At 44.6% G+C, this 13,363-nt stretch overlaps 1 protein-coding gene across 2 annotated transcripts in view; it reads right to left on the bottom strand.

Moving 5' to 3' along the window:
* The window catches only part of LOC146809832 (histo-blood group ABO system transferase-like), a 944,014-nt gene that overhangs the window by 256,130 nt on the left and 674,521 nt on the right, over window positions 1-13,363 (bottom strand). For both annotated transcript variants that reach the window (XM_085616683.1, XM_085616682.1), the window contains exon 5: window positions 2,525-2,560. In XM_085616683.1, coding sequence (XP_085472809.1) covers window positions 2,525-2,560 — 36 coding nt within the window. The remainder of the gene's footprint in view (window positions 1-2,524; window positions 2,561-13,363) is intronic.

The raw sequence follows: 13,363 nt of genomic DNA, 5'->3' as shown, positions 1-13,363 counted from the left end.
CCACGACCACAGCACCCAAACCCATCCCGCGCTTGCCATGGAGGAAATGGAGCAAGATCACAGAGGAACACTTCAACACCACCCTCCTCCACGACCCCCCCACCACAACCGATGCCAAATCCGCAGCTAAAGGACTACACCGCTGGATCGCCAGCTGTGCTGATAAGCTCCCACCCCTCCACCACCTCATCAAACAACACCCCCTGAAGGCCACCTGGTTCACTACCGACCTACAAGTAGCCAGGTGCTGCTGCAGGCGCCTCGAGAAACTCTGGGGGTACCGGAAAAGCACAGAAGACCAGAACAACTACAGAAATGCCATGAATGATTACCACCAGTGCAAGGAGCCACCAAGCGGACCTTTATCAAGAAAAAAATCCACACCAACACAAGCAACACAAAAGAACTCCTCAACGTCATACAGCAGTTCACCAAACCCCCCAGCGAAGCAACGTACGTCACTCCTTCTCAGAACCTCTGCAACAAGCTCAGCTGCCAACTTCCAACTGAAAATCAAGGCACTCTACGACAAATTCAGTGAACAGACTCCGGACACCTCACCCCTACCCACCACCGACAACCCGCTGACCATCACCCCCTGGAAACCTGCCACCACTGAAGACACCACCACGACCATAAAGAACACCCACTCAGGACCCCCCATGGACCCCTGCTCACTGCTCATCTACCACAGAGCCACCGTCGCCATAGCACCTAAACAAGGCTGGACTATCAACGCCTCCCTCGATCCCAGCATCTTCCCTGATGACTGGAAGCAGGCAGGGATCAAGCCCCTCCTCAAGAAACCCTCAGCCGACCAACAGACCTGAAAAACTACCGGCCCAACTCTCTCCTTCCCTTAACAGCCAAAGTCACCGAGAGATTCATCAACACCCAACTGACCACCTTCATCGAAGGGAACGACATCCTCGACACCTCCCTGTCCGGATTTCGCAGCAACCATAGCACCAAGACCGTCGTCCTTGCCACCACCGATGACATCCACTTGCTACTCGACCAGGGCCACACTGCGGCCCTCATCCTACTAGACCTCCCCGCAGCCTTCAACACTGTCTCCCATCAGACTCTTGCAGCCAGACTCCACGACACAGGTATACAGGAAATCGTCCTCATTTAGATCCACTCCTTTCTCTCCAGCACAACCCAAAGGATCAGATTCCCTCCCTTCCTCTCTGAACCCGCTGAGATCAACTGCAGAGTACCTCAAGGATCCTTGCTCATCCCCATGTTCAATATCTACATGGCCTGTTGCAAGGATTCTGCCATTGTCAGACAGCATGGGCTCAGCATAGTATCTTACGCCAACGACACCCAGCTCATCCTCTCTCTCACGAAGAACCCCAAAGACACCAGACTCAGCTTACAAGAAGTAATGAAAGATGTCGCAGCCTGGATGAGCAACAGCTGCCTAAAACTTAACACGGAGAAGACAGAGGTCCTCGTCCTTGGACCCTCCCCCACTGCGTGGGACAGCTCCTGGTGGCCCCCTGCCCTCGGAAACCCACCCACCCTGACAGACCACACCCGGAACCACTGCATGATTTTAGACTCCTCCCTCAACTTGACCCGCCAGATCAACGCTGTCGCCTCCACCTGTTTCAACACCCTTCACATCCTCCACAAGACTTTCAAGTAGATCTCCCCTGAATGCAGAAAGTCCATCACCCATGCACTCATACCCAGCAGATTGGACTACGGCAATGCCCTCTACGCTGGAATCAACAAAACCCTGCTACACAAGCTCTAAACCCTCCAGAACACCGCAGCAAGACTCGTCCTCGGAACCCCACGGCACGAGCATATGACCCGGCACCTACAATACTTCCACTGGCTCCCCTTCGAGAAGAGAGTGACCTTCAAGCTACTCACCCACGCTTACAAATCCCTCTACAACATCAGACCCAAATACCTCAACGAAAGAGTGTCCTTGCACGTACCCATAAGGAACCTCCACTCCGCCGAACTCGCCCTGGCAGAGACGCCAAGCATCCGCAGAACCAAAACAGGTGGAAGAGCCTTCTCCTACGTTGCAGCAAAGACCTGGAATGAGCTCCCAGTCAACATCAGATGGTCCCCCGCTCTGCACACCTTCAGGAACTGCCTCAAGACCTGGCTCTTTGACTGATCTGGAGCTGCACCCCCCCAGCGCCTTGAAACTCTCACAAGTGAATAGCGAGCATTACAAACCCCTGATTGACTGACTGGTTGAAGGACCATCCTCACTGCTTCTTTCTTTAAAGCCCTTATGAGCAGGGCAGGCAGGCACAGTTGGACGAAGGACCTTGCAAGTAGCTGGCATGTTCAACCTTGTTCACCCATGAAGCAGTGAAGAGATTTCAAGTTTACATAGGAGATACATTTTTGTATTTGTTTCAGTGTCAGGCACATCATTGGTCGGCTTGCAGTTTCTTGGTCTGAGATTTCAATGGATACAATATGCCTTCATACACAAAATATTTTAAACAATTGTGTTAATAGTAAAGGAAGATACAAAAACACTCACGGAGGTTGGAGGAGGTTTGGCTTCTCGTAGATTAAGCTGAAAAGACAGTAAAGGAAGAGGAATAAAAGTTTTGATACTAAAGAGAACAGTGCCTTCAATGTCATTATAAAATTTTACAACTCATCAGCATGTGATTATAATAATTGACTAAAGAATACTTGAATCTTTTTAAATAGCTTTGGACAATCACAATTTTATTTTGCTTGAAGTATTGGTATGCCATCGGTTTCAGAAAATGTACGATCAAAATTGGGACCGCATATATTCATTATCATTATTTTCACTGAAGGTAACTTGCAGGGGGCAGGATGTTTAAGCGCTAATCCTTCTGCTAGGAGCATATGAGAGCAACCTACTCTTCAACGAAATTACGAGGTCTAGAGTGAATTGCAGTAGTTGGTTACACATGGAGGGATGAACTTGTACCACAAAATAGGCAGTCACCTTTGTGGTGAGACTTGAGCAACACACAAATGGACCATAAGAAGAATAAGACATTTAGTAACACTTAAAGACGTGGCTTCCAAAAAGGTAAGTGAATTTCCCAGAGTATGCAGTCCCTAATGAGGAAGGCTGCGAAGCGGGAGGAGGCTAGGAAGGTCTGTTACCTGACCCTATTGTGGAGACAGGTTGTCTCCCAATTTGGCAACTAGAGCCCTCACACACCCAGCTGGGTGTCATGCTTCATCATAGGGATTGCTCCAGGTCAGGCCGGCGCTGCAATGCCTGACGGGCACTCTATGAGGGGCTCTTTTTCCGCAATCTTTTTATCAAAAGCCGTTAGGTGTGGTGTTGGTAGAGGGCCTTTAGGTGTAGACGTGTGTGAGCAGATGTGCAGCGGTGTTGTGATGGAGAGTATTAAAAAGGGGGATGCCAGTGGTGCTTCAAAATTCAAATTTAATCAGACAGCTCACAGGTCCCAGTTACAAACGGATAGTGTAGGCCACTACAGGAGTAATGTCCAATAGTGGCTATGAATTTGAGGTTGACATGTTTCTTTTCTTGTGTGTCAAACCTGTCACGTGGCGATTCTTCAGGACCAATCTCTATATCTTATCTACACAATGGTTGGTTCACTTACAGTGTCGTATTGTGAACCCAACAAACAAACCTAACAGTGAGGTACCTTGTTTACGTAGACCAACCTAAAAGAAATGTAAAATGCATAGTTATTAAAGTAGGATCCCATACTTATTGTTAGTAATAGCCTTCTCGTGGCTAAGTGCAGAAGATTTGCAAAAGACATACTAGTGATATTATAAGGTGCATTTTAAAACAAGAGGCTTTCACCCCTCTTCAGCCAGGATAGCTTGACTCCAGTGGCGTAGTGAGCACGGGACCCACGTCTGGGCATACCCTTCCCACATAGGGTGAACAGCAAAACACACAAGATGATGGACGGAATGTTGCACATTGGCAAAACATTCAGCCCCAGTCACAGATCTGGGTTTAATTCATTGTTATTTTGCTCACCACGCCACCCTGGTTCAGAACCCATTCACCCCGAAACCAGTCCTGGGATGCTTGATTCCGGTCCAGGGAAGACATGGCTTGCAGTTTGGGCTGGACTGTTCCCATGAGGCACAGGGTCAAAACTGATTTACATATGGCCATGTCTGAACTGGGGTGGCTCGTGGGCTGCTTTCTCTAGTGCACGTCTCAAGGTCTTCTGCTTTGAACTTACATTCTCCAAGCTCTGTTTACATATCTCTTTTTAATTTCGCTTGCGCTCTTTTACACACTTGTGGGCAGATTTACAAGCCCCTTGTGCCACTTTTGCATCACGACGCAAAAGTGGAGCATGGGGCTTGTAAATCTGCTCCTTGATATTCTGAGCTCAGCGAGGTCCGGCTATGTATGCTGCTTGTCTAGCCTGTCCTTCATACCCTTTCGGCTCTTGGGAAGTGTGTCGATTTGGTATTCTTTTTTAGCCAGGTTGCCGTTCCTTTCCAACAGGAGTGCTTTGACTCTGTACTATTTTACTAGGTAACACCTTCAGTTTAATTGGAGCAGGCAGATGGATCTCAGGCGTCATTATGTTCGGGGTCTTCTGTTTTAGCGCTTAGAGACCGGTGGTGATAGGCGCTATATAAGAACCTTATAACATAACATAACATAACATAACTTAACATTTTTTCTGATTCGCTCATGGTGCACTCAGGTCCATTTCATCCTCACACTCCGTAGACCATGAGCCTTTACATCCCCCGAAAGTCCGCCTCGGCTGCTTGTTGTCTGGTTTCCTCTTCTGCTTAGTTAGGGCGATCACCATGCACCCAGTCAATCTAAGTCGTGGTGGTACAGGTCGAATAGGGCAGTTTTAGATGTCATAAGTACATTATTTATTTCTTTATATTTAATGCATTTTTATATAGCGCAGACTTTACCCAAAGGTGTCAGAGCGCTTCACAATACAACCAAGTACCTTAGATGAGGAGAATTTGACATATTTACACATTACAGATAGAAACGAGAAAAAGTAAAATTAAAAAATAGATGGCAGTCACACTAAAAACACATTAGGATGAGGGTCCTACGGGCATAGATTAAATATTTACAATATTGTAAGAACTTCCTTGAAGGACATGAAAAGGGATGTATTAGTTCTAGAAGTGTCTTTGGAAGAGAAGAGTCAGTTTTGAAGGTCCGGGTAGAGATGGTGGTACAGTGTAGTGGAGGAAGTGAGTTCCAGATTCTATCTGCATTGCCTGAGAAGGATTGAGCCATTGATCTTTCCCTTTTGAAGGTGGGGGGCTCAAGCAGTACATTTTCCGCATTACGAGAAGGTCTGGAGCCTCCAGAGATTTTAAGTTTATTCACCAGGTATCGAGGGGAGGAAGTATGCAAGTCTTTGTGGGTGATACAGGCAGTTTTGTAGATTGATCCTGCCTCGATGGGAAGTCATCGCAGAGAAGACAAAATGGGTGTGATGTGGTCACTTCTTTTGGCCCCAAAAACAAAACGAGCCGCTGAATGGAGAACGGATTTAAGAGGGGAAAGGTGGGATTTGGGGAGGCCAGCAAGAAGAGAATTGCAATAGTCCAATCTAGAGAGAACCAGAGATTGGACCAAGGTTTTTAGGTCCTGCTCCGGAAAGAAACGTCGAATCCCCCAGAGAAGGTGCAGTTGGCATCGTGCATTCTTTGCAATGGAACTGATGTGGGAGAGTAGATTGAGCCTTTTGTCAAGTATGACACCAAGGGATTTAGCGCTGTCGACAACAATAGGTTTATTGTTGAGAAAATTCAGCTGATCCATCCAAGATTGAACAGGAGGAGGAGAGAGTGAGGTAGAGAGGAGAAGGAATTCAGTTTTGGAAGGATTCAGAATGAGTTGATGAGCTAACATCCAGTTTTGAATAGAGTTGAGAGTAGAGTTGAGGATTGAGATATTGTGTGCGGAAGACACCTTAAGGTAGATTTGAGTGTCATCCGCATAGAGATGGTAAAAGATCCCAGATTTACTTAGGATATTTCCCAATGGTTCCAAATAAAGATTGAACAAAGTGGGTGCAAGGATAGAACCTTGAGGGACGCCTTGACCTACCGCCACTGAAGATCAAAGACTGTTCGCTATTTTATTCATTTGGGATCTGTCCAAGAGGAATGAGGCACACCATTTAAGCACGGTGCCTTCCAAGCCCATCCTCTGTTGTAGAGTGTTAAGTAGAGTGTTGTGTTTAACAGTGTCAAAGGCTGCAGAAAGGTTTAGAAGAATCAGAAGACAAGAATCTCCCAAATCGAGTACACGCAGTGCATCGTCGATCACTTGCAGCAGGGCTGTTTCAGTGCTGCAGTTTTGAATGAAACCAGACTGGAATTTGTCAAGAAGATTATTATCCTTAATATGTAGGGAAAGTTGTTGCGCTACACGTCTTTCTGTGATTTTCGCAAGAAAAGGGAGGTTAGTGATAGGGCAGAAGTTGTTGAGGTCGTTCGCATCAGCTGAGGGTTTTTTAAGAAGTGGGGTAACCTGTCCTGTTTTAAGGGCAGCAGGATGGGAGCATTGGCTGAAGAAGAGGTTAACCAGACTGGTCCAATAGGAAAGTGTATGGGTGTAGAAGTCAATGGTAATGTCACTAGGGATGGGGTCAAAAGAATGGTTAGAGGGTTTTATTTCAAGGCTGCATTTGAGGAGGGCATCTTCTGCCAAATGACTAAGGATTTGCGCTCCTCTAGAGGGGTAGAATGAATTACCTGTTCCACCAGTGATTAAACTTTTTCATCAAAGAATATAGCATATCCTGCTGTTTTCTTTGGAGGATCGTCAGGCTTGATGGTTGAAGGAGAGCAGTTTGGATTTTTGATGACGTCAAATAGTTTTTTGGGTCTGTTTTTGGCTGAGTCGAGGAGGGTTCTGAAGTGTGATGCATTTCCATGGAAGATGTGTTTGTGGTATTTTGATCTTGCTGAACGTAGAATAGAAAGATTAGTGGTGGATGGAGATTGTCTCCATTGTTTCTCCAGGAATCTCAGGTTCTTCCTTTCTTCATAAAGAGGTTTATTGAAATATGGTGCTGAAGGAATAGGCCTTTTCCTTTTGCTTTGAAGTGGAGCGACATTATCAATTTCGACTGCAAGGACTGAGAGGTATTGGGAGGTAAGATTGTTGACATCCAAATTAGGGTCTAACCTTGAAAGTAATAGCATAGCAGAATCACAAAGAGTGTCAAGGTACATTTTTTTGCTGTTACAGAACCAGGTAGTAGTCCTTTTAGGTTGGCCAAGAGTTATAGAGTGAGATAGGTGAATAGAGAAGGAGATGAGGAAGTGGTCAGACCAGTCTACTTGAATAGTTAGCATATCTGCTTTGGATATAACAAGGTCAAGAATGTAGTCCTTATAGTGTGTTGTTTCTGTGCAGTTTTGGATAAGATCATTTCCTGAGAGAAAAGTGGCAAGCCTATTGGCAGCTACGTCTTCCAAAGAGCCCAAGTGCGGGGGGAGTATTGGGGTGCAAGAGTAAGAGGTGGAGATAGATGGTGGTTGAAAGAGGTTGCTGGTGCAACTGGGGTGGAAAGAGAGTTCTCTTTGCAGATGTTGAACAGAGGAGAAGAATTAAGATTACATTTAGGAGGAGACAGGTGAGGAACGAGGAGGGAGAGCGGAATACAGGGAGGGGAAAGAGGGGAGTCATAGAATGGCAGGAGGTTTGGGGAGAAGAGAGGAGAAGGGGCTGGAAAGGTCCCATACGCTTGAAGAGTTGAGTGAATTAGGACATGCACCAAGCAGAGTCGGGGGGATTGGGCTAGAGGGTAGTTGAAGAAAGAGTATGGTTCTGCTAGGTCCGGGGGAGGGAAAATGAAGGGATTGCCAATGGGGGATAAAGGGTTGAGCAACATTACTGGAGGAATGGGATGATGAGGAGAAATGAAAGGGGTTTGTGCAGAATTCAGGGTACAAGGAGAGGGGGAGAGCGAGTGGGGAAGAAGAGAAGGAGGGAGAAAGGGGGAAAGTATGGAAAGTTAACTGGGAGATTAGGCTGTAGAAAAGGTGGATTAGATAAGGGGGTGGTGGGCAGGGTTAGGGGGAGAGGTTACTTTGGAATACCAGGATGGTGCAGAGTGGAAAAGGAAAGTGTTAGCCAGAGGTATGGCTGATGTGTTGAGGGGAAGTTCCCGTTGGGAAGGGGAAAGAGTGAGAAATGAGGGAGCAGGGGAAAGGGGGGCAAAGGGTCGGCCTGTGCCTCCCAGGAGAGGGGCCTATTGGGGTAAAAAGGGGTCAGAGGAGGAGATAGGGAGTAAAGGGCGGAGGTTGATGAAGAATAAAGGGAAATCACAGTCACAGGGGTGGGGAATAGGGAAGGGAAGAGGTGGTCTAAGCTAGAGAGACAAGTGTCTTTAGCTTGAATCAAGACAGTACCATTATTATATAGTGAAATAGTGAGTGAGCCATTTAAACAAGTACAGGGAGAGATTTTTAGCTGCTGCCCATGTGTTATAGATGAGGAGGAGGTGAATAGGTGACGAGGTGGACATTGCTAGCTTAGTAATGCCCTGTTTTTCAGCTATGTTCTATATGAGCTGCAAACATTCCAAACTCAGCAAGCCAATAAGCATTCAGACCCTCTGTGCCTCGTGCAAGCCTCCACCGAGCCATTGGGTAGTTGAACCCACAATTACTGGAGCGCTTGACCCACTGGCCACACTCATTCACAGGCCGCATCTGTCATTGTAGACGGAGGTGTGGCCCTGACACTTGGCATGCCCAAGAGCACACATCAGGCCACAATACTCTGCTGCTGTCCTCTTTGAGTGCTTGCAGTGTTCAACACTCCGTCCATCATCCCCTTTGGTTTTGCTTTGTTCGCCCTAAGTTGGCAGGTTATGCCCAGACGTGGGTCCCCTGCTCACTTTGCCACTGGATTCAAGCTAGCCTGGCTGATGACGGCTGATTAGCCAGAAACGGGTCCCAGGATGCTAGTTTCCGGTCCAGGGAAGACATGGCTTGGCAGTTTGGGCTAGACTGTTCCCATGAGGCACAGGGTCAGACTGATTTGCATTTGGCCATGTCTGAACTGGGGTGGCGGAGTGAGCTAAAGAATGCTGATGTATTAAACCCAGATCAGTTGACTGGGGGTGAGTGCTTGCAATGTTCTACACTCCGTCCATCATCGCCTTTAGTTTTGCTTTGTCCTCTTTCATGGAGCAGTCCGGTCCCCCAACAGCCTTCTTCAATGGCTCCACATGCCCTTAACAATAGCGATCCCGCAAAAAGAGGGCGAGATCTCTGTGTGTAGCCAGTGGTTGCCCTGATGATGCCGTCCCTCCTACTCACGCAGGCCATTGACAAGGTGCTTACCCTCAGAGCAGACCACAAATACCCTGGCTGCCCCACTGCCAAAAATTAACATACCACTATAGTGCAGGTATATTACAAAGTCTTATCGGCAATTAAATATGCTGATCATCGCTTACATTTTGCAACATAACGTAAGATTTTTCCTCTGCACGCTGGAGCTGCATCAGTGTGCGGTCAATCTCTTTGGTGCCCTTTTACACGCTCCTCAAGAACAATTCAACATTTTAAAACTAAAGATCCTACTACTAGGTAGTGGTGGCTGGTGGATTTTAAAAGTGGTGGGTGGAAATTTTAAACATAAGTACAATGAGCGAGAAAGGGAAGTGAGCCCGAAGTGCAAAAAGAGGGTAGGAGGGGGGTGATTCTCCGCCAGCAAGACATTTTTGAAAAAAAATGTATTCGAACACTGGATTTTACAGCTCAAATTCACAGCAAACTGTTGAAAAAAGGGGATCCAAAGATAGCATTTTAAAGCACAAGATTGGGGAAAACATTAGAAACAAGCCAAAAATTTTCACAAGCCTAAAACTGGTCTATGTGCAAAATGACACTCGAGCCAAGCACATTCAACCAATGGAACAAGGTCCTCTGAATGTGTGTGCAACCTGTAACACATCATTGCCTCTTTACTGTATTGGTTGATCAGGTCATCAAGACCCAGACCGGTGGTCACACCGAACAGGGCAAATACTGAAAAAATTAGATGGTGAAAGACAGATCCAGCCATTGAATATCATCCTTGAATTTTTAGTATTAGCCAGATAAATTGAAATGACATTCCAGCAAAGTGTGTTTCTTTCGTAAAATTAGTTATGCAACTCAATCCAATGTAGGATGTTATAGAGCTTTTCATCATACACATATTACAAATACAATGAATGATAAAAGTGTATACATCAATATATAGGGAATGTTACAAAAGAAAATGAGGACTACAAGGTGTGTGAGTGACATCATCCATGCCGGTGGACATTAAAAATGTTAAGAGTGCATGGCCTGGAGAAATAAAAACATAGATTTTAAAGCATAACACAGTGATTGGTGTTATCTTTACAAATAAGAATGCATGATTTTTTTTTTACTAAAGATCTTTGTGACAAAAGCAGTAACCCACTGAGCTATCCACATAAATTACAGTTATGTGGGCTGAAAGTTTTTTTTGCAGTTTTATATAGTGCAAACTCGATCAATGGCATTGGTTGACCTTAATAGGCACAGGGAGTTAAAATGAATTGACTAGAGTCACATTATTTTAAGGTGACACCTAAAATCAAATCTGAATCTCCAGCTTCAAAGCCGGCAGCTCTGGCCATTATGCAACATCCTCTCTATTTTGCATGTTGTGACTTTGCAGGAGGCACATTAACCCTCTATTGGAGGAGTCAACACTGCAACTAAAGAAAACTCTGATCTCTCCTGCAGGTACATTATTCGCCAACCTTATCTTCATTTTTAAAATATCCACTGGGAATTGCTGGTAACATAAGGAGCTCTGTAACAGATGGGTTTAACAGATTGAAGTTACAAGCTACAGTAGTATATTTATTTATATATATATATACCAGGAAGTTTGAAAAAACTAAATTTTTCCTGAACGAAACGTGTTGGCTGGACGTTTTTCATGTTTATATATTAATGTCAGAGGAGAAAATACAAAGAAAATAAAGGATTGAATCTGTTTCTCAAAAGATACATCAATTTGAGTTTCATTGGAAAGTGACATTTCTTCCTGGTGCACCATTCGCCAGTCCGCTCAAATTAAAAATATTATATATATATATATATATATATATATATATATATATATATATATATATATATATATATATATATAATATTGTTAATTTGTCAGCTTGGACTAAAGGTCCTATGGAAAAATGCATGGGGAAAACGTGTTTTGGGACCCCCCCTTTTTCTCAGCCCCGCTTGACGAATCCCCCCGAGACTTTCAGGGAAGGAGAGGAGCGGAGCGCCCCACCTATTTTGAAAATTTCGCGAGGATTCGTCAATCGGCGCCAAAGTTATTCAAAATAGAATGTTGCGGATTTCCTATGGAAACACGGTCCTAACTATAACTATCTACTGGCGACCGCCAGTAGATAATATATATAAATTAAAGTGCAATGAGATTTCTAAGTGGTGGGAGTCAGTCCGCTCAAATTAACAATATTATATATATATATATAATATTGTTAATTTGAGCGGACTGACTCCCACCACTTAGAAATCTCATTGCACTTTAATTTATATATATTATCTACTGGCGGTCGCCAGTAGATAGTTATATATATATATATAATATTGTTAATTTGAGCGGACTGACTCCCACCACTTAGAAATCTCATTGCACTTTAATTTATATATATTATCTACTGGCGGTCGCCAGTAGATAGTTATAGTTAGGACCGTGTTTCCATAGGAAATCCGCAACATTCTATTTTGAATAACTTTGGCGCCGATTGACGAATCCTCGCGAAATTTTCAAAATAGGTGGGGCGCTCCGCTCCTCTCCTTCCCTGAAAGTCTCGGGGGGATTCGTCAAGCGGGGGCTGAGAAAAAGGGGGGGTCCCAAAACACGTTTTCCCCATGCATTTTTCCATAGGACCTTTAGTCCAAGCTGCAGCCCGAACGGCTGAACAGAATTACTTGAATTACTAGTTATCTGACCTAACTATAACCTAACAGGGGAATTTCATTGGTTTTTCACGAGTGAAATGCCCAGCTAACTATAACATGTGTGAAACCTATGGTTTTTTAAGTGAATTTGCAAGATTTTTTAAATGCTAATTCCTAACTATAACGTGTGTGAAACCTATGGTTTTTACAGTGAATATATATATAGATAGATATAGATATATATATATATATATATCCAAGATTTGTCCACCTACATTAAAGACACTGGGGATTTCATCAGGCAACTGAACAATATCCAGTGGCAAGAGGGGTTCCTTTTAGTGACCCTAGACATTGGATCACTTTATACTAGCATTGAACATGTCACTGGTATTGCCGCAACCAAACATTATTTGGACCTCAGACCTATCAAATTTCATAACCACAACGTCATGCTTTTAGAACTGATCAAGTGGGCTTTGTGCAATAACTATTTTATGTTTGGAAATGATCTTTATTCTCAAAAGAGGGGAGTCGCCATGGGAGCTTGCTTCTCCCCCAGCTATGCATGTCTTCATGTTGGTTGGTGGGAGGAGCAGGTTCTCATGGGGACCCATGCTGACGTGTTTAACTCCAATGTTGTCAAGTGGTTTAGATATATTGATGATGTTTTTATGGTCTGGAATGGTGATTTTACTAGTGTGATGAATTTTATTGAGATTTTAAACAACAATACTTTTAATCTCAAATTCACATCTCACATTGACAAAATTTCTGTTGAGTTTCTAGATACTAAAGTTATGATTGTTGACAATAAGATTGAGACAACCCTTTATAGAAAACCCACTGCTGGCAATTCAATCTTACATGCCAGCAGTGCTCATCCCCAGCACCTCATAAAAAGTATCCCCTACGGGGAACTCCTCCGTATCAAACGCATTTGTAGCACGACGGAGGAGAGGGCCAAATGCTCAGAAGAAGCAGTAATGAGGATGAAGGAAAGAGGTTACGCTGAGAAGATTCTGAGGGACGCTTACAAAAAAGTGCAATCCATTTCTAGAGACACACTGCTAAATGATAAGTCCAACAATTCAAGTCTTAACGAGCCCGTTCTTGGGTCAAACAGTCCATTGCCTGACGCACCACGTATTATCACGACCTACAATAAGCAACACCACAAAATCAGGGCCATTGTCACCAAAAATTGGCCCATTTTGCTCACTGATGGAGTTCTGGCACCCATGTTACCCTCTAAACCTGTTCTCACGTTCAGAAGGGTCAAGACTATGAAAGGAGAACTCATGAGGTCCAATACTGAGAGCTCTTCCAGCGGCACATGGCTCAAACCCAAAAATGTTTTTTTAAAATGTGCCAGCTGTAGGGCCTGTAAATTTGGCCAGAACACCAGTGAATATTCTGTTCC

The sequence above is a fragment of the Triturus cristatus genome, chromosome 7 (genome assembly GCF_964204655.1).
Source record: "Triturus cristatus chromosome 7, aTriCri1.1, whole genome shotgun sequence".
In the NCBI taxonomy this organism is placed as follows: domain Eukaryota; kingdom Metazoa; phylum Chordata; class Amphibia; order Caudata; family Salamandridae; genus Triturus; species Triturus cristatus.
The sequence above is the reverse complement of the archived record's forward strand: the minus strand, read 5'-3'. Positions and strand labels throughout refer to the sequence as shown.